This window comes from Macaca thibetana, chromosome 11 (assembly GCF_024542745.1).
Source record: "Macaca thibetana thibetana isolate TM-01 chromosome 11, ASM2454274v1, whole genome shotgun sequence".
NCBI lineage: Eukaryota > Metazoa > Chordata > Mammalia > Primates > Cercopithecidae > Macaca > Macaca thibetana.
In genome coordinates this window covers 43,962,036-43,983,062 of record NC_065588.1, presented here as the reverse complement: position 1 = coordinate 43,983,062, position 21,027 = coordinate 43,962,036, and the positions used below count along the sequence as shown (strand labels likewise).

Genomic DNA, 21,027 nt, shown 5'->3' with positions numbered 1-21,027 from the left:
TGTATGTACCTCTCACACAGGGTTCTCAACCAGGGGTTATTTTTACCTCTCAGGAAACATTTGGCAGTGTCTGGGATTCTTCGTTGTCACAGTCCATGAGGGGAAGGGATGATCCTGGCACCTAGTTGGTAGAGGACAGAAACGTTGCCAACCATCTTACAGTGCACAGGACATCACTCTTACAACAACTTTTTTGGCCCAAAATGTCAGTGGTCCCAAGGTTGAGAAACCCTGCCTAACGTATTTTGTTACTGGTACTTTATATATTTTTTTCTTCTCTGCTACACAAGGGACCTCTTGTTTTTGCATCCCTAAATCTTGATTCAGGGCCTTTCACATAGAAGAAGTTAAATGTTGAAAGAAAAAGAAATAAAGGAGGTAATTGCTCAACTCCAGAGATGAGCAGCCTGTCTGCTACCACAGGCTGCTAGATAATTTCAGTGATTTTTCTCCCAATTACCTTTCTTTAATGTTGCCTTTCAAGGATGCTCAAACTTGTCTATTTTTCATTTGTTTATTCAGCAACTGATTTATTTTTAAAATATTATATTGAATTTTTTTTGTTCGGCATCAGTTGGCTCTCTTCTGTCCAGGTATCTTGGCCACTTATGAAGTGGTAAAAAATAATTAGCTAGCTTTCAGAAAAATAAACCAAATAGGCCTATTCTTATCAGAGGTTGGTTGTTCAAAACTCTGCAGGCCATAATGACTTCAGCAAATAAAGCAATCGAATTACAACTACAAGTGAAACAAAATGCGGAAGAATTACAAGACTTTATGAGGGATTTAGAAAACTGGGAAAAAGACATTAAACAAAAGGATATGGAACTAAGAAGACAGAATGGTGTTCCTGAAGAGGTAAATTAAGAATTCCTAATTAAGATCCACCAAAACTGTTTTTATAAAAATAAAGCATAACTTTTAAAAATGTTTTGTGAAAATACTGAAATTGAAGTGATTTGCTTCACTGTCAATTTGTTTTTTCTTTTTATTTGTTTTTTTCTTTGCAATGGAGTCTTGCTCTGTCACCAGACTGGAGTGCAGTGGCGCGATCTCGGCTCACTGCAACCTCCACCTCTCGGGTTCAGGCAATTCTCCTGCCTCAGCCTCCTGAGTAACTGGGACTACAGGTGCGCATCACCATGCCCAGCTACTTTTTGTATTTTTTTTTTAGTAGAGACAGGGTTTCGTCATGTTGGCCAGGATGGTCTTAATCTCTTGACCTCAAGTGATCCGCCCACCTCAGCCTCCCGAAGTGCTGGGATTACAGGCGTGAGCCACTGTGCCCGGCTCACCGTCAATGTTTTTAGAAATTCTGCTTTTCAAAAAGTCTTTGTAATAATTAAATATATTACTATATTTTAAGGCTTAGTGACTAGTTACCGAAAGGATGATCATGTGATAATACTTAGAGGTAAATAAATGACTAACATCATAAAATATATAGAGGGGTGTGTGTATAAAAATATGTGTAGTTATATACTGATGATACATTAACATACCATATTGTCATAAAAATGCAGATAGTACGTAGGTTCAACCAAAAGTTGTAAGACAGTGCATTTAAATATGGCTGGGTTTTTCATACCGTACATAATATGGAGGCAGTTCAGTTTGCGTTTGCACTACTGCTGGTTCATCGTACTAAGGCTGAAGATAGGTCGTTTTTGAAGTTTGAATTTAGGATTGCAAATTAAAGGTATAATTAGAATTTCTAGGTAATACTTTTTTCTTGTGATTGAACAATGTGTAACACTCAAAGTATGAATTAAACTTTTCAAGCATAATTATTATAAGTGAAGGTGGTAAATTGGTCTTTTTAAACACTTTAAAATTAATGCTTATAAGAAAATATAATATAGTGAGAATTTTAAACATAGCTAGTTATACAAAGAATAACAGAGCATAATACTGACAACTTTGTGTGTTTTTTTTTTCCCTCCTCAGAATTTACCTCCTATTCGAAATGGGAATTTTAGGAAAAAGAAGAAAGGCAAAGCTAAAGAGCCTTCCAAAAAAACCAAAGAGGAAAACACAAAAAACAGGATAAAATCTTATGATTATGAGGCATGGGCAAAACTTGATGTGGTAAGTTAATCTAGTCGTTTGCTTCTTAATATTTGAGTGAAAGTTTCTGGGAGTTAGCTGGTAGTCATGGGTTAAGTGAAGAAGAATGTAGGGTTATGGCCTGTGTCTTTCTCTTATACATGATTTTATGTGGAATAAACATTTAATTACATAGCTCTTTAATGAGATAATTTTTTTTCCTGCAATCCTCTTTCAGCGAATTGTGGCTAAAACAGCCAGGATTTTATTCTTTTTTTTTTTTTTTTTTTTTACAAAAATTACTATTTATTTACTTATTATTATTTATTTATCCAGTGTACTCTTCATCCAGTTTCCTCTGGTGGTTACATCTTTCTTAGCTGTAGTATACAGTATCAAAACTAGGAATTGACATTGGTATAGTGTGTGTATGGTTCTATGTTATTTTATCCCACGTGTAGGTTTGGATAACCCAACCGCAATTAAGATGCAGATATATGGCACCACCACAAAGATTCCCTTTGTGCCATCCCTTTATAGTCGTACTGCTCCCCTCTTCGCCACCTTCCCTAACCCCTAAACAGCCAGAATTCTAAGATACTCCCAGAAAAGAATGACTGTGCAGATGTCTTTGTTGTAAACTGAAGGACCTGCAGTAATCTGTTAAAAGAGAATGCCTTTGTGTCTAGTCTTAGGACTGGGGCTGCGTAACAATAAACATAGGCCTATCTTGATCCTAGGAAGTTGGGCTTCTTTACCCTTCTAGACTGGGATAGCAGATGTGTGTCCTCCCATCTCCCACATGTGATACACAACATACTTGGAGAATCACCACCAGTGCTCTGCCTTACAACCCTTTACCAGTGTTTCAAGCAGCCACTGTCGTGTCAGCCTGTGAAAGAGAACCTGTTGGCCAGCCCTATTCTGCACTCCGATCTACTTTAAGGGTTGATTTGGTTAGGGGTATGTGTGTTAGGGGATGTGATAACCAGCTGATGAATTTGGAATATATATTCCTCTTTAGTTTTTAAACAAGTGTTTATTATGTAATATTTGATTCATACCAAAGAATATGTAGAGATATATGTTCTAAAACATAGTAATAAAATGAATACATGAGCCTACTATCTAACTTAAAGAGAATTTTTCCAATATCTTTGAAGCTACTGGTGTGCTCCTTTCTGATCCCATGTTGTTTTCTCCCTTCTACTCCCAGAAGTAACCACTGTCTGATTTCTCTGTTTATTTTCTCTGCATTTTTCTGTTTGACATTTTTACTAAGGTATAATGTACATAAAGTCCAAAAATCTTAAGTGTACATCTTCCTGAATTTTTACTCAAGTGTACACCTGTGAAACCACTGTTCGGATCAAGATATAGAACATTCTGGGAGGCTGAGGCATGAGAATGGCTTGAACCCGGGAGGCAGAGGTTGCGGTGAGCCAAGAGCACACCACTGCACTCTAGCCTGGGCAACTCTGTCTCAAAAAAACAAAAACAAAAAGAACATTTCCAGCCTTGCAGAGGCCTTACTTTCAGTAGATGACCTCTCAAAATTAGCCACTGTTCTCACCTCTCATACTGTATACAGTTTTGGAATTTCATATAAATGTATTATACAGTATGCATTAAGTTTGGCTTCTTTCGCTATCATTATTTGAGATCCATATTGTGAGTAGCAGCAGTTCTTTTTCATTGCTGACCAGAATTCCATTGTGTGGATGTCTTAATTTGTGTCCGTTCTTCTATTGATAATACTTTTGTATTGTTGGTGGTTTGGGGCTATGATGAATGAACCTGCTGTGAACATTCTTGTACTTGTCTTTTGATGGATATAAGCACCCTAGAGAGGATTTGCTGGGGCATAGTTTATAAATACATCTAGCTTTAGAAAATACTGTCAAACAGTTTTCCAAATTATTTGTGTGGTATTTTTCTTAATAAAACTAAGGCTAATTAAGAGAGAGCTGGGGATTTTATTTAGTTTTTATTTAGTATGAAGCCATCTGCTTCAGGATTGTCCCAATAAAGGAGAAGTAAAATTTTGGGTCTTGAATTTATCACTGTTGGAAATACTTTCTGAAAATAGAATTTATTCTCAAGTGTCATGTAGACTGTCTTCATTTTTGTGTGTGTGTGACTTTTTGTTATAGCCTGTTCCTTTTCATCAGCTGGTGTCTTCTTATAATGTCCTTTCCTGAAAGACATCATCTCAGATGATTTCTTATAGAGGTGTTTTCTACACAGGCATTCAGCAGATACTGATTGAGCTCCTGCTGTATGTGGACAATGCCATCAAGATTGTACTGCATAACTTGCAATTGTCATTTTAGTGTCTCTATACAAGATATAGTTGTTTAATTCCCATTTCTTTCTAGTTCAGATCTGAGCAGCTGCTTTCGTGTTCTGCTACTGTTAGTTTTCTATACATGTCAGCATAGCAGGGTTGGATAATCCTGGCTACAATGTTGGTAGGCTGGTGGTATTTCTAGAATCTTCATGCTAAAACACATAGCTAAATTTTAATCCATGTTTCAATGTTCATTTAATGAAACTATGCATAGTTTTTTTATTTTTATAAGCAATTTGTTTTTCTCTTATGTAAATAACTTTAAAATAGTGTTTGAATGCAAAAAGGATTTTGTTTACATAATAATTAAAGTTTGTGTTTAAAAGTGCTTTAATGAACTCTAATGGTCGTCCTGGTGGCTCACGCCTGTAATCCCAACACTTTGGGAGGCTGAGGCGGGCAGAGTGCTTGGGCTTAGGATCCAGACCAGCCTGGCCAATGTGGCAAAAGCCCATCTCTACAAAAAATAAAAAACTAGCTGCACATGGTGGTGCACGCCTGTAGTCCCAGTTACTTGGGAGAGCGAGGTGGGAGGATGGCTGGAGCCTGGGAGTTGGAAGTTGCAGTAAACTGACATCACACTACTGCACTCCAGCCTAGGCAACAGAGCCAGATGCTGTCTCAAAAATAAAAATAAAAATAAAATCTTACTAAAAATCATTGTTTTATCATATTAAAAATAAGAGAAAAATTCTGGTGGCAGTCTATGAAATTATTTATTACCATGAAAGTAGTGTGAGTCAAAAGAGATTGAGAATCATGGGACTAGCACATTTTTTATTTTTCCTTTGGTAGAGGCAGCTATATTTTGGAATACCCTCAGAGACAGTATAACATATCGATTGAGAGCTCTTGGAGGAAGTAGACTTGGTCACTTACTAGCTGAGTGACCTTGAATGAGTTAACTAACTTCTGCATTTCAGTTCCCTCAAGTGGAAAACATGGGTAATTATACCTTCCTCATAGGTTATTGTGAAGATTAGGAGTTAATGTGCTCTTTTGTTTGTTTTAAAATAGCAGTTTTAAAATAGCAGTTTTTTGTTTTAAAATAAGGAAGAAAAAAAATTTTTTAAAAGCCTTTCTCTGCTAATGGGTGCTAATTATATTAGTTTAGGGCTATTTGCAAACTTCCTTTAAACCATAATACCTAACTGCTAATAGTTTGTGATTTAGGGATGATTTGTACAGTTAGCTTTATGAGTTCGTAGTCAGATTCTTGGTTTGCATCTTGGTTTTCTAAACAAAGGCATCTTTTTCTCTGGATATAATCTTAACAATGAGAGATTTGGGTTGCTTTGTAAGCCTGTAGGTCCTTAGATTGTAACAATTTACATTCATTTGAGTGTATTTTTTTAGTATGTCTTTTTTTTTTTTTCCCCCAATCATATAATTATGACCACTGTTTTCCTCCTTTTGGTTTTAGGACAGTATCCTTGATGAGCTTGACAAAGACGATAGTACCCATGAGTCTCTGTCTCAAGAATCAGAGTCGGAAGAAGATGGGATTCATGTAGATTCACAAAAGGCTCTTGTTTTAAAAGAAAAGGTACTAATTAGTTAGGTGTTTTTTTTTTTTTTTTCAGGTAAGCAGGAGATGTTGAAAATCATGTGGACCCTAAAGTTTCTTGAGCACAGTTTTAGTAGGTGTTTAAACTCTCTGTTGTTATTGGCTACATCCCTCTCTGGAGGCAGTGTAACATATTGGTTAGGAGTACATGCTCTGGAGCCAGATTACCTGGGTTCAAATCTCGATAAGTTCTTTAAACTTCTGAACTTCAGTTATCTCTTCTGTAAAATGATAATAATATTACCAACCTCAATGGGTTCTTAGGAGTAGTAAGTGAACTGTTTTATGTAAAATGCTTAGACTGTACCTGGAGTTGTCCAGTGTTTTTAGTAGTAGGTTGAAGTAACTTGAAATTAGTGTGTGATTCTTGGCATAAATATTATATTCCACTCCCAGGTATCAAAGGCTATCTTTGGTTACTTTTTGGAATGTTCAGTATCTCCCTGAGGGATGCCTCATTATTATAAAACCAGCTGTATTACTTTCACAAAGGTAGAACTCTTTTCAGATTAAACTCTTGATGCTTTTTTTTGGTTACATTTCTGTAGGTTGGCATTGTCAATAAGGAATATAATGCTAGGTATTTTACTCATTTTTCTGCCTGGGCTCTTGGGTTGTGCCCATACAATGACCATATACAGTTACCCTTGAACAGTGTGGGGTCAGTGCCTCATGCAGTAAAAAATCTGCATATAACTTGTGACCCCCCCCAAAAACTTAACTACTAATAGCTTACTGTTGACCGGAAGCAGTATGGATAACACAAATAGTTGATTAGCACAAATTTTATGTGTTATATGTATTATATACTGTATTACAAAAAAGTAAGCTAGAGAAAAGAAAATGTTATTAGAACATTTTAAGGAAGAGAATGTGTATTTATTTATGTAAATATATTTCACTATGTAGAAGTGGATCATTTAAAAGTCTCCATCCTTGTCATCTTCACATTGAGTAGGCTGAGGATGGGGAAGAGGAGGAGTTGGTCTTGCTCTCTCAGGGGTGGCAGAGGCCGAAGAGGTAGAATAGTTGGAAGGGGAGGCAGGCACACTTGATGTAGACTTTTATTGAAAAAAATCCACATTTAAGTGGACCCATGCCCTTCATGGGTGGGTTGTTCAAGGGTCAACTGTAGTGAATTTCAGAATTTGTAAAAAGGGTCATTTTATATAATTTTCTTTTTTTTCAGGGCAATAAATACTTCAAACAAGGAAAATATGATGAAGCAATTGACTGCTACACAAAAGGCATGGGTGCCGATCCATATAATCCCGTGTTGCCAACGAACAGAGCATCAGCGTATTTTAGACTGAAAAAGTAAGGTACTTCTGTAACGTGTGTGAATGTGAATGTCTTATGTATATATGGAGACTTATTAAAAAAACTTCTGGAATAAGGTGTGGAGGACAGATTGTGAATGTATCGCGTTTTCTTTTCAACTGTAAATTCTTATAGCTCACTCCTTTTTATTGAATTATTTTGCTTAAGCCATTTTAAACATATGGTGCTAAAACCTTGTTCCCATGGCTCACTTTACTGAGGTATTCCTCTAAAAATTCAGTAATAGTGTTCTTATCTAATTCACAAAGCTAAAAAAGTTAGTTGGATATTTTTAGAAATCAGTATCCCATTATTTTGAAAAGCTATTTATCCGCTATTTAATCTAGAGAACATTTATTATGGAAAACTTAAGATATGTTTCAACATTTGTTTGTCATTAAGTCATACTGACTTTTAAAATAAATAATGTGGAAGAATATAAATGTGGTATTGTCTTGTCATATGCAGGTAACCAACCTATCAAAGGGGTTTTTTAAAAAGATAAACACCATCAAGGAAGACATTCTTACTGTTTTAATTATTTGGAAATACAAATTTTATTGGTATCTGAGTTTTTACTATTTAAATAGCATATTTTTATGTCTTTGAAACTCATGATATTAATCTTCTAAAAAATTAGGGAAATATTTACATTTTATAATATTTGATATCTGCAATATATGTATCATATACATAAATTACAGAGAATAATTTAAAATAAGCCTATATAAACACCCCTCTCAACTTAAGAACCAGAACATTACCATTATTTTTGAAGTTGCCTTGATGCTCCTTTCTGTATCCTGTCCGTTGCCTCCCTCCCAGTTAACCACTATCTTGAATTATATATTTGTCATTCTTTTGATTTAAAAACGGTTTATTATATATGTATATGTTGGTAAATAATATATGGTGTAATCTTGCTTATTTTTGAGCTTTAAAAGTATATCATACTGTGTGTAGTTTTCTGTGGCTCACCTATTTCTGTATTATATTTTTATGATTCATTCTTGTTTTGATGCATATAGTTCTAGAGCTCTGATTGTAACTGTTACAAAGGATAATTTCTTTTTAGAAATATACCATTATGTGTCTATTCTTGTGTTGCTGGATTGTTGGTTCGTTCCTTTCTTCCTTTGTTTTTCTCTCTCTCCCTCCCACTCTTTCTTCCCTCCTCCTGTCCCTCTTTCTATTGCCCACCTTCTGTCCTTTCCTTCCTTATTTCAGCAATGCTGTGAACATTTTTGTATATGTTTCTTGGTGTTGGGTCATAAAATGTGTAGATGTTCAGCTTCACAGGATGATGACAAAGGTAGTTTGTTGTTACACAGTTGTTACAAAGGTAAATGGATGAGTTTACAGTCTCATTAGCAGTGTATAATAATGCCTGTTTCTTACCCTTACCAACACTGATATAGTTGGGCTTCTTAATTGTTGTCAATCTAGTGGGTGTAAAATGGCGTTTCATTGTGTCTTTGAAATGCCATTTTGCACTTCTCAACTATTAGTAAGGTTTTCATTTCTCAACTGTTGGTAAGGTTAAGCATCTTATATATTTTCCACTTTTTTTTTTTTCCCCTGTGAAATGCCTATTTGGTGTTTGGCCATTTTTTTTTAGGGCTTTTTCTATTTATTTTGAGAGTTCTTTATTCTGGATACTAATCTTTTGGTCTTTTTCATAATAACTCTCTTCTCTCAATTTGTAGCTTATCTTCTTTATGGAATTTTAATGAATATAAACATTCAATTTTAATATAGTTCAACTTAATGATTTTTTAAAAAAGATTAGGACTTTATAAAATGATTTGTTGAAAAAAATAGTTTGCTGCTTGAGTTCATAATAGTCTCCTCTACTTTCTTCTAAACATTTTTAAGATTTAATTTCACATTTAGGCATTTTCACATATGCTGAAGGTTTTTCCAGCTCTAGTTTTGGAATAGCCCTGCTTTCTCCTGTGGATCTGCTATGCTACTATTGTCATATGTCATGTTTGCCTAGATCGCTTTCTCATCTCTCTGTTCTTTACACTGGTCTATTGCCTGTCCTTACATCCGTTCCACACTATCTTTAATTATTATAGCATTATAATTGTAAGTCTTAATATTTGGTATACTGAATATTCTGCTACCTTTTATTATTCAGGAATGTTTTGGGTATTCTTGGACTTTTACTCATCAATGTAACTTTTAGAATTATCTTCCCAAATTCCTTAAAATATCCTGTTGAGATTTTGATTAGAATTGCATTAGATTTATAAATCAGTCTGGAGAGAATCATATTGTGTGTTTTTGTACTTTATTATAGGTGAATGTGAAATATCTCCACTTATATTGTCATTAATGTCTTTGAAAACAGTCTTACAATTTTTTTGCATCTGTGTCTGGTAGGTCTTTGTTAGAGGTTTTGTTTGTTTGTTTCTTGTTGGTCTGTCGTAGTCACCTTACTAAACTTTTAATATTCTAGCAATGTCTCTAGATTGTTTTGAGTTTTCTTTTAGGACCATCATATCATCTGAGAATAATTTCAGGCTTTTTTCCTTGTTTCTAGTCTTTGTGTTTCTTTCTTGTGGAACTGCTTTGGTGAAGACATCTATGTAATACCAAGAAAAAGCAGTGATAATGGGCATTCTTGTTTCTTGCATTAAAGGGAATGCTACTAATGTTTCACCATTAGGAATTATAGGCATACCTTGTTTTATTGTGTGTCGCTTTATTGCATCCACAGATACTGTTTTTACAAAATGAAAGTTTGTGGCAACCTTGTATCAGGGAAGTCAAGCAACTCTATTGGTGCCATATGTCCAACAACATGTGTTTACTTTGTGTCTGTGTGTCACGTTTTGGTAATTGTTGCAGTATTTCAGATTTCTTTTATTATTATTGTATCTGTTATGGTGATCTCTGATCAGGGATCTTTGATGTTTCTATTGTAATTGTTTTGGGGAGCCATCAAGCACACCCATATGTTGTTGTGCATCCTGTCTGCTTCATTGACCAGCCACCCCCACAACCCAATCTCTCTCCTTCTCCTTGGGCCTCCCTATTCCCTGAGACACAACAGTATTGAAATTAGGCCAGTTAATAACCCTACAGTGAGGCCAGGCACGGTGGCTCACACCTGTAATCCCAGCACTTTGGGAGGCTGAGGTGGGCGGCATCACTTGAGGTCAGGAGTTGGAGACCAGCCTGGCCAACATGATGAAACCCTGTCTCTACTAAAAATACAACAATTTAGCCAGGCGTCGTGGCGCATACCTATAATCCCAGCTACTTGAGAGGGTGAGGCACGAGAATCGCTTGAGCCCAGGAGGCGGAGGTTGCAATGAGTTGAGATCATGCCACTGCACTCTAGCCTGGGCGAGAGAGTAAGACTCCATCTCAAAACAAACAAACAAACAAACAAAACCCTACAGTGGCATGTTAAGTATTCAAGTGAAAGAAGACTCGCAGATCTGTCACTTTAAATTGGAAGAGCTGAAAATGATTAAACTTAGGAAGGCATGTCGAAAGCAAAGACTGACTGAAAGCTAGGCCTCTTGTGCCAGTTAGCCAAGATGTGAATGCAAAGGAAAAGTTCTTGAAGGAAATTAAAAGGGCTACTCCAATGAACACAAATAATTAAAAGCAAAAGAAGCTTATTGTTGATAGGGAGAAAGTTTTATTGGTCTGTATAGAAGATCAAATCAGCCGCAACATTCCCCTGATCCTAAGTCTAATCTAGTGCAAGGCCCTAGCGCTCTTCAATTTAGTGAAGGCTGAGAGAGGTGAGAAAGCTGCAGAAGAAAAGTTGAAAGCTAGCAGAAGTTGATTTATGAAGTTTAAGGAAAGAAGCTTAAACAAAAGTGGAAAGTGAAGCAGCAGGTGCTGATGGAGAACCTGCAGAAAGTTATCCAGAAGATCTAGCTAAGGTAATTAATTGATGAAGGTGACTGTGTTAAACAACACATTTTCAGTGTTGACTAAACAGCCTTCTGTTAGAAGACAGTGCCATTTGGGCTTTCACAGCTAGAGGGAATGCCTGGCTTCAAAGGACAGTCTGATTCTCTTGTTAGAGGCTAATGCAACTGGTGACTTTAAGTTGAAGACAGTGCTCATTTACCATTCCAAAAGTCCTAGGGCCCTTAGGAATTATGCTAAATCTACTCTGCCTGTGCTTTATAAATACAACAACAAAGTCTGGATGACAGCACGTCTGTTTATGAACTGGTTTACTGAACATTTTAAGCCTGCTATTGAGACCTACTGCTTAGAAAAAAAGATTTATTTCAAAGTAGTGTATTGACAATGCACCTACTCACCCAAGATCTCTGATGAAGATGTACAAGGAGATGAATGTTGTTTTCATGCCTCCTAACACAGTATCCATTCTGCAGCCCATAGATCGAAGAGTCATTTCAACTTTCAAGTCTTGTTATTTAAGAAATACATTTCATAGGCTGTAGCTGTCATAGATTGTGATTCCTCTAGTGGATCTGGGCAAAGTAGATTGAAACCTGGAAAGGATCAGCTATTTTAGATGCCATTAAAAGTGTCCGTAATTCATGAGAGGAGGTCAAAATGTCAGTGTTAACAGGAGTTTGGAAGAAGTTGATTTCAACTTTTATGGATGACTTTGAGAAGTTCAAGATTTTAGTGGAGGAAGATGTGACTGAATTGCTGCAATCTTGTATTCAAACTTGAATGGATGATCAGTTGCTTCTTATGGATGAGCACAGAAAGTGGTTTCTTGAGAGAGAATCTAGTCTAGGTGAAGGTGCTGTGAATGTTTTTGAAAGGAGAACAGAAGATTTAGAACATTATATAAACTTAGTTGATAAAGTGGCAGAGTTTGAGAGGATTGACTCCAATATTAAAAGAAGTTCTATTATGTAAATGCTATCAAACAGCATCACATGCTACCTTCACCACCCTGATCAGTCAGTAGCCATCAACATCAAGGCAAGATCCTCCAACAGCACAAAGATAAATATTCACTGAAGACTCAGATAATTATTAGCATTTTTTAGCAATAAAGTATTTTTTAATCAAGGTATATACATTGTTATTTAGACATAAAGCTTTTGCACGCTTACTAGATTGCAGTATAGTGTAAATAAAACTTTTGTATGCACTGGAAAACCAAAAAATTTGTGTGACTAGCTTTATTGTGACATTTGTTGTGGTGGTCTAGAATCAAACCCACAATATCTTTGAGGAATGGCAGTATTGCTTTTATTATGCTTAGTTAACTAAAAGGAGGTGGGAAAAATGCCTTCAGTGGGCAAGTAAATTCCCTTTTCAAGGATTTCAGAAACAAATTTTGAAGTTTTGGTTTAGCAAATTAGTTTTGTTAACTTTATTTGTTTTAATGTTTTTAAATTGCAGATTTGCTGTTGCTGAGTCTGATTGTAATTTAGCCATTGCCTTGAATAGAAGTTATACAAAGGCTTATTCCAGACGAGGTGCTGCTCGATTTGCTTTGCAAAAATTAGAAGAGGCCAAAAAAGGTATTTTCTAGTCATTATCTAAAAAATTCTTTAACAGTGTTATCTAACAGATGCTATGTAGAGAATACTGAGTAATCACAGTTACTACCTTTAGAGAGCTTTCTGTATTTGAACAAAGGTCATTTTTGGAACTGAAAAGATATCTTGATTTTTTAAGAAAGAATGTGTTATTTGCCACCAATCAGAATTTGGTTCAAATTTTCATGTTACTAAGTACTAGCTATGTAACCAGTATCTTCTCTGACTTTCAGTTTCTCATCTGTAAAATAGGCATTAAAATGTCTTCTTGGCTTTTGTGAGGCAAGAAGTAGTGTGTTTAAAGCTCATAACACATTTTTGTTCACTTATAAATTCTAAGCCTTCTATTATTCCATAAAATAGGTTTGTGTATTGTAAATCACAAAATCTGAATAAAGCTGATATTTAATTGGATTTTGCTGCTGCTTAGGGTTTTTTTTTTTTTTTTTGAGACAGAGTCTCGCTTTTTCGCCCAGGCTGGAGTGCAATGGTGTGATCTTGGCTCACTGCAACCTCTGCCTCCTGGGTTCAAGTGATTCTCCCTGCCTCAGCCTTCCAAGTAGCTGGGATTACAGGTGCCTACCACCATGCCCGGCTAATTTTTGTAGTTTTAGTAGAGACAGGGTTTCGCCATGTTGGCCAGGCTGGTCTTGACTCCTGACTTCAGGTGATCTTCCCACCTCGGCCTCCCAAAGTGCTGGGATTACAGGAGTGAGCCACTGTGCCTGGCCTGCTTCTTGGTTTTATGATGTACAACTTATGATAGCAGGTATCCTTCCTGGGGCTGGTGGAAGATGGTTTGTCATAGGATTTTGTCTGCCCTGGGGGAGAAGAAGAAAGTTCAGTGGCTTGGCTGGACACAGTGGCTTACACCTGTAATCCTAGCAGTCTCGGAGGCCAAGATGGGAAGACTGCTTGAGGCCAGGAGTTTGAGACTAACCTGGCCAACGTGGAGAAAACCTGTCTCTACTAAAAATACAAAAATTAACTGAGCTTGGTGGTGTGTGCCTGTAGTCCCAGCTACTCAGGAAGTTGAGGTACAGAGTCACTGGAACCTGGGAGCTGGAGGTTGCAGTGAGCCAAGATTGCGCCACTGCACTCAGCCTGGGCAACAGAGTGAGAATGTCTCAAAAAAAGAAAGTTCAGTGGCCTAATGATAGTATTTCTTTGTTTCTCTTTTATTTTGCTGTAGGACAGTTGCCTAATTGTCACAGGCAACAAAAGATTGTTTTATACAAGTTTTTAAATATTACTGATCTTTAGAAATTTTTAAATCTTCTCTTAGATTATGAAAGAGTATTAGAACTGGAACCAAATAACTTTGAAGCAACAAATGAACTCAGGAAAATCAATCAGGTAAACTATAGTTATTTAAATTTTAAGTGTATTACTTATAACTTTTATTTGAAGAAGTAAAGCTTTTTGCATGTATTTTGTACTATGGATTTCTTAATATTGAGATTTTCTAATTTTAATTATTTGTACCATAGAGTTTTACTAAATGAATTTGCAAGCCAGAGGGAGTGTAATGGTATTTAAAGACCCTTAATTGTTCTAAAAGTTGCCTGAGATCTTTAGAACTACTGCTGCTTTACTCTTTCCCAGATGACAGAATTATTGTTTTTTTATCCCACTGATTTTCTTCCTTTTTGGCTTATGCACTGATTGAAACATTGAGAGAAAAATGACAGTGATTGGGGAAAGTGTGCTTTTAAATATTACCATTACTATTGCACGTAAGATCTGCTGGTAAATATGTTAACTTGATTGTAGTTGTGAACTCTATTATATATTTTTAAAATTTTGTGTTAGATCAAATAATGACTGTGAGTATTGAATTTGAGAAGTTTGGTAATGTAGATGTAATGAACTGTTAGGTCTGAAAACAGCTCCTAAAACAGTGCCTGGCCAGTATAGAAATTCAATAAATATTTGTTGAATAAATGAGCAACTACTTTTAATGGATGCTACTTATTTATTTATTTAAAATAATTTCAACTACTATTTTAGATTCAAAAGGTATATATGAAGGCTTTTTACGTGGGCATATTGTATGAAACTGAGGTTTGGGGTGTGAATGATTCCGTCTCCTAGATAGTGAGCATAGTACCCAATAGGTAGTTTTTCTTCCCGTCCCCTCCCCACCCCCAGTGTTTCTCTCCTCAACAGGTAGTCTGTAGTGTGCATTGTTTCCGTTCCATGTGTACCCAATGTTTACCTCCCACTTATAAGTCAGAACAGGCAGTATGTGGTGTTTGATACTAATTTTAATTGAAATGAGAAGCACGTTAAATTTATTATATACTTATTTTACTTTTTACTTTAATAAGTAGAAAGATTTTGAATTAGAGTAGAAAATGTTATTTCGATTATTTAAAATGTGGCAGAAATTCTAATATATTTGAGGTATTTATGTTTTAAGGTCAAATGTATATGCATCTTGTATTACTTGTTTTATTTTAGCTGACTGCTATGTCTCCTAGGCTTTAGCATCCAAAGAAAACTCATATCCAGAGGAAGCTGACATAGTGGTTAAGTCAACAGAAGGAGAGCGAAAGCAAATTGAAGCACAACAGAATAAGCAGCAGGCCATTTCAGAGAAAGATCGGGTAATCCAAAGCTAATCCAACATAGAATGTATATATTTTGCTGAGTGTTGATTTATTTCTTGTATATCAGTTAAATTTTTTCTCTAATATTAAAGTTTTGCTTGAGTAGGAATTGGAAATTAAATACACTAAAGCCTCTGGGACCTACTAATTCAAAATTTGGGTAATTGATGACTTTATACATAAATTTAAAAAGTAACTATGGAAACACTTAAGTTTGGAAACTACTTTTGAATGTTTTATATATTTACATATACATAGTTATAAATTTAACATAGAAGTTAATTACAATCCATTCTTATAATGTACTTTTTTCATTAATTCACACTGAACTGTTTCTGATTGAAATTCCTCTATTAATCGTGAGTTGAGGAGGTTTCATTTATTTATAGCCTTTCCTGGACCCACAGAAGATTCATAATAAATACGTATGAAATGATTATTGATTGTGATATTTGACTCTGATTATATAAGTAAATGTTATAGTGAAATCAGGTATACAAATTCCAATACAGTTGAATTTATCTTATATTTGGGCATATTAAAGTTATTGAAGAGTGGGCTTTATGATTCTGGTACTGTGTTCTTTCACAAAATTTATTTGAGTTATGAAATTCTTTTGTACAGCTTCTAATGTAACTTAAGGAAGTATATTATTTGGACCTTTGTTAAAATAGGTTTTTAAATTTAAGCTTTGCGTAATACGTAATTAATGGAATAATAGTGAATGCTGCAAAGTAATATAGTAGTATACATGTTTTTTGTTTTTAGTACTGAAAGAACAATAATGCCATTAAAAAAGAAACAACCCAAACCAACAGATTCTAAAACATGTCTCAAGGGCCAGATTTTTAACAATATTCTTTCCTGAAATACTGTTGGTGAATATCCTTGCAGTGTTTCATAAGATTTGAATTAATTTAATTTTTTTGCATTTTTTTAATTCTCCATATTTCTCTACAAAATAACAGGGGAATGGATTTTTCAAAGAGGGGAAATATGAAAGAGCAATTGAATGCTATACTCGAGGGATAGCAGCAGATGGTGCTAATGCCCTTCTTCCAGCTAACAGAGCTATGGCCTATCTGAAGATTCAGAAGTAAGTATTGGTTAATTTTAGTGCTTTTCAGGATAAAAATTTACAATAAATTGGTAAATTTTTACCATAAGTTACCTAACATACCAATTATGGCATGTTAGGTTAGCTTACATGCCAATTTATGGTAAATTTAAGTAAATTAAAATTTAATTGATATATTTTTGAGCATTTAAATTAAAGTGAAATGAGAGGGGAAAAATAGTGTGTATGTGTATGTGTGTGTTTATGTACCTGTGGTATACATAGTTCCAGGCACAAGGTGTATATTCAGTAGATGTTCTTGTTAATATTTTCCCACTTTTGGCCGGGCGCGGTGGCTCACGCCTGTAATCCCAGCACTTTGGGAGGCCGAGACGGGCAGATCACGAGGTCAGGAGATCGAGACCATCCTGGCTAACGTGGTGAAACCCCGTCTCTACTAAAAATACAAAAAAATTAGCTGGGCGTAGTGGCGGGCACCTGTAGTCCCAGCTACTCGGGAGGCTGAGGCAGGAGAATGTCATGAACCTGGGAGGCAGAGCTTGCAGTGAGCCGAGATCGCGCCACCGCACTCCAGCCTGGGTGACTAAGCAAGACTCTCAAAAAAAAAAAAAAAATATATATATATATATATTCCCACTTTTAAGTCTGGCATTACACAGTTTACCAGTTTTTCTCTAGTTACTTTATATATAGTATTCTGAATCTTGATTTAAAAATTATTTTTAACTTCAGAGCCCTTTGGGCAAAGTCTTATCTGGAAGTGTTGTATATACATACATGTAAAACAAAAGGGAACTGCTGTCTTTGAAACTGCTGATCCTTTAGCTGTATGTTGAACGCTTCTCAGAATATTTTTAAATGCTTAGCTATGCAACTAGGATTACAAAGGAAACCAATTATATCAAAATATAGTTTTGAAAATATTAAAAATTGTGATATAGTAGTATATGTGCTTTTTTATTAACACACCTCAAAATGAGAAACTACATTTAAAATACAGGCAAGTGCTGTGTTTTATGCTCACCACTCTTCAGAATTACAGTAGAAATTTAACCTGCTGCTTATTTGCAATCACGTTGTACCGTATTTGAAACTACATTTAAAATACAGACAAGTTAATGTTAAAAAAATTTTAAAGACATGATTGTAAGGTTTCAATAAGGACACTAAATTTTGGGATGATCCCCGACACGTCTTCCACTTATTAATCAACAAACAAGTGTGGACAGGGAATACCTGAAGCAATGCAGATGATTAGATTTCCAATGTGATAACACATGCCTTAGCTCTTTGGCTTCTGAATAACTACTAGGGCAGAGTTGCCCAATGGTTGCCAGCCTTGTCACAAGAGTATCTATGAACCAGACACTGCAATCACATGCAAGTAAGCAACAGGTTACATTTTTACTGTAATTCTGAATAGTGGTGAGCATAAGCAATATTTTGAGATACGAGTAACAGTTGTAATGCGATACGGAAATATCTGATTTTTACTTTTTTTTTTTTGAGACAGAGTCCCACTCTGTCACCCAGGCTGGAGTGCAGTGGCGTAATTTCGGCTCACTGCAACTTCCACTTCCCGGGTTCAAGTCATTCTCCTGCTTCAACTTCCTGAGTAGCTGGGACTACAGGCGTGCGCCATGATGCCTGGCTAATTTTTGTATTTTTAGTAGAGACGGGGTTTTACCATGTTGGCCAGGCTGGTCTTGAACTCCTGACCTCAGGTGATCCGCATGCCTCGGCCTCCCAGAGTGCTGGGATTATAGGCATGAGCCACCACGCCTGGCCAAAATGTCTGATTTTTATTGGTGACAAAGTGATAGGTACTGTTGTTTGCATTTGTATTTGAAAGAAAGCTAAATTTTATTTAAAGTTTAGTGAAAATAGTGATACAGTTTTTTTCCTAAACAAGTTTTCACATCCCCCAGAGAATCTCAGGTTAGGAGCTCCTGTCATAGAAATAAATTTTGATTATATATTTAACCTCATTTAAAGCAATAGATATCATTAGAGATAGATTTTTTGTTGACTAGTCAGAGTAAAGATCATTGCTTCTCTTGCTAGCTTATGAAAATTTTGATTTTTGCTATGGAAGAATTGTGCATTGGTTTAAAAATTGTAAAGCCTGAGTCCGTTGGTTTGATTAATGCTAAGAGTAATACCTTTTTATAGGTGAGAGATTATATATGCATTTATAAGGTATCTATTGTATTAGTTTTATTGCTTTAGTTTATAATCATATTAGTGGAATATATTATACCAAGTTAGCAGAGTATACTTTAAATTAAAAGAACTTTATGACTCTTATTTGTATCTTTTTCTAGTTTATCTTTTAGATTCACAGTTAATATCAGAATTTTTTTCTGTGCGTGGAGATTGTTATATATTATGGACTCTGTGAGGAACATAAAAAAGCAACATTTCAATCTTGGACTACTCCTAGTTTAGGTAACCGTCCTATAGCTTGAGGTTCTACAAATGGTGTCAAATTAGAGCTAATGAGAACCAGCAGTATAGTCAGTCTTACCTACTAGTGTGTGGGGTAGCAGTAGGGAGTAAGAAGGAATTCACCTAGTTAGGCCAACGAGGATTCCTAGAGAATGTGGTTTCTGGAGGTGATAGTCTACATTAGTAGATTGCATCAGGAGATGAGCAAGACATCCTTGAGTTACAGTAATGGAGTATCTGTGAGCTGGCAAATTGTGGAATGTAGGTAGGTAGATGGTTAGGTTCAGAAAGGCTGAAGAAGTAAGATAATCACAAATAAGGACAGAAGTTTGGGCCTACATTGTAGTCCTTGAAGAGGACTGGCCAAGAACAAATCTGGGTCCTATTCTTAGAGTGAGTAAAGCATAGATTTAGAGATAGGATAAGAAGAAAACAACCCAATAGTATTAGATATTAGATTTGGGAAACAGAGTTGAGAGTTGGTCACAAAAATAAGGTGGAATCTTGGTTGCTGGAACTGGAACCAGATTAAGACTTGATTTAGTAGAGGGTTCACTTAATGGTGATTAGGGATGGCATTGACACTAGAGCTAGAGTAGACATAGGACAAGTGGACCTAACGGAAAATCAGAAGGAATCACGGCTAAGGAGCTAGGCAGAGATGATGGTTTTTTGCACTCACCATTTTTATTCTATTTTTGATTAGTTTGTCTTTTTCTCCAACCACCTAAAAGATGTTTGTTGATTGGATTTTTCTAAATTCAGTTTACAAATGGAGTGCACGGGAGACATTTAACAATTTTAAAGGACTTACATGAGTCTATTTTCAAAGAAAAAGCATCTACCTCTGGCAACTTCAGACTTTAAGAAAAATTGCTGGGTTTTCTTCAGCTGTACAATAGAACATGAAATTAAATATGCAATTAAAATGGTTTCCTAAACGTTTATCTTCTAAATTTTCTTTGAATTTGAGTGTTGGAAATTTTTTGATTTACTTATTCAGCAAACATTTATTGCGCTAAAATGTATCAGGTGTTCTGTTAGGCGCTGTGGAAGGTATTAAGTATACTAATGTATAGTTGTTTTTAAGAAACCAGAAGTTTGCAGGGAGCGACAGAAAAGGAGACCAATATTTGTGAAAATATGCTAAGATAATGCTATGAAGGACACATGCTATGGAAGTTCAGGGTGGGAAGAATACTGGCATAGACTGAGTCCAGGCAGGGGAATTCATGGAAAGCATCTTGAATTGTTCAAACCAAACTGAGATCTAAACGAGTAATATGAGTTAGTGAGGTGAAAAAACAGGAAACAGGTCAAGTGTTCTAGTGCAGGTTCAAAGACATGGGAGTAGGCAGGTTGATGGTACCTCAACCTGGAAAGGGTGAGTAGTTCATATTATGGCTGTTACTGCAGGGGACAGTGGCAGAGAGAAGGCTAGATACTCAGGCAGGCCCCTGACTTTATGCTCCAAAGCAGTTTGACTTTATCCTGAAAAGTGTGGGGGCCATGCGGGTATCTTGAATGATATAATCAGACAAGTAGAAAATACATTGATAAGGGCATGAACACAGATACGTTCTTTATCTCTTGCTGGAAAGTGAGTTAAATAAATCAGAGATGTTTAAGTTCATTCGAAATTCTGATTTTGTTCATATGAGATCTTGTTTTGAGGGGAAGATGACATCCATTTAGGCCTTGGGGAGAATGCAATTACAGGAGTTTTTTTTTTTTTTTTTTTTTTTTTAAATATGAAACTTTTCAAACTTATACAAAAGTAGTATAATAAACACCACGTGTCCATCATCTAATTCTATCAGGCCATACTTTTTTGGGTCATATTTGTTTCAGCATTTTCCCCCTGAATTATTGTAAAGCAAATCATGATGTTTTATTGCTAAAGAAAGGATATTTTATGCATAACGACAACCATTAGCACTCCTAAGAAATTAACAATAATTCATTAATGCCATGTTAATATATGGGAATGTCTCAGGTATTTTTGTTGTTGGGTTTTTTTTGGGGGGGGTGTTTTTTGAGCTCTTCTTAAGCACTTTGTTATTGTAGAGCAGTAATGAGTAAATCTGTAAGTCTGAATTGAT

The 21,027-nt window shown here is 35.7% G+C and overlaps 2 protein-coding genes across 4 annotated transcripts in view; one reads left to right on the top strand and one right to left on the bottom strand.

Moving 5' to 3' along the window:
* The window catches only part of SLC48A1 (solute carrier family 48 member 1), a 1,155,028-nt gene that overhangs the window by 80,094 nt on the left and 1,053,907 nt on the right, over window positions 1–21,027 (bottom strand). The gene's annotated exons all lie outside the window — the stretch shown is intronic.
* Window positions 1–21,027, top strand: part of RPAP3 (RNA polymerase II associated protein 3) — a 71,527-nt gene that overhangs the window by 31,667 nt on the left and 18,833 nt on the right. Inside the window, exons 3-10 of the mRNA XM_050746895.1 lie at window positions 700–858; window positions 1,948–2,088; window positions 5,820–5,942; window positions 7,153–7,280; window positions 12,648–12,769; window positions 14,073–14,143; window positions 15,271–15,396; window positions 16,368–16,495. Of these exons, the coding sequence (XP_050602852.1) occupies window positions 706–858; window positions 1,948–2,088; window positions 5,820–5,942; window positions 7,153–7,280; window positions 12,648–12,769; window positions 14,073–14,143; window positions 15,271–15,396; window positions 16,368–16,495 (992 nt within the window). The 5' untranslated portion in view covers window positions 700–705. The remainder of the gene's footprint in view (window positions 1–699; window positions 859–1,947; window positions 2,089–5,819; window positions 5,943–7,152; window positions 7,281–12,647; window positions 12,770–14,072; window positions 14,144–15,270; window positions 15,397–16,367; window positions 16,496–21,027) is intronic.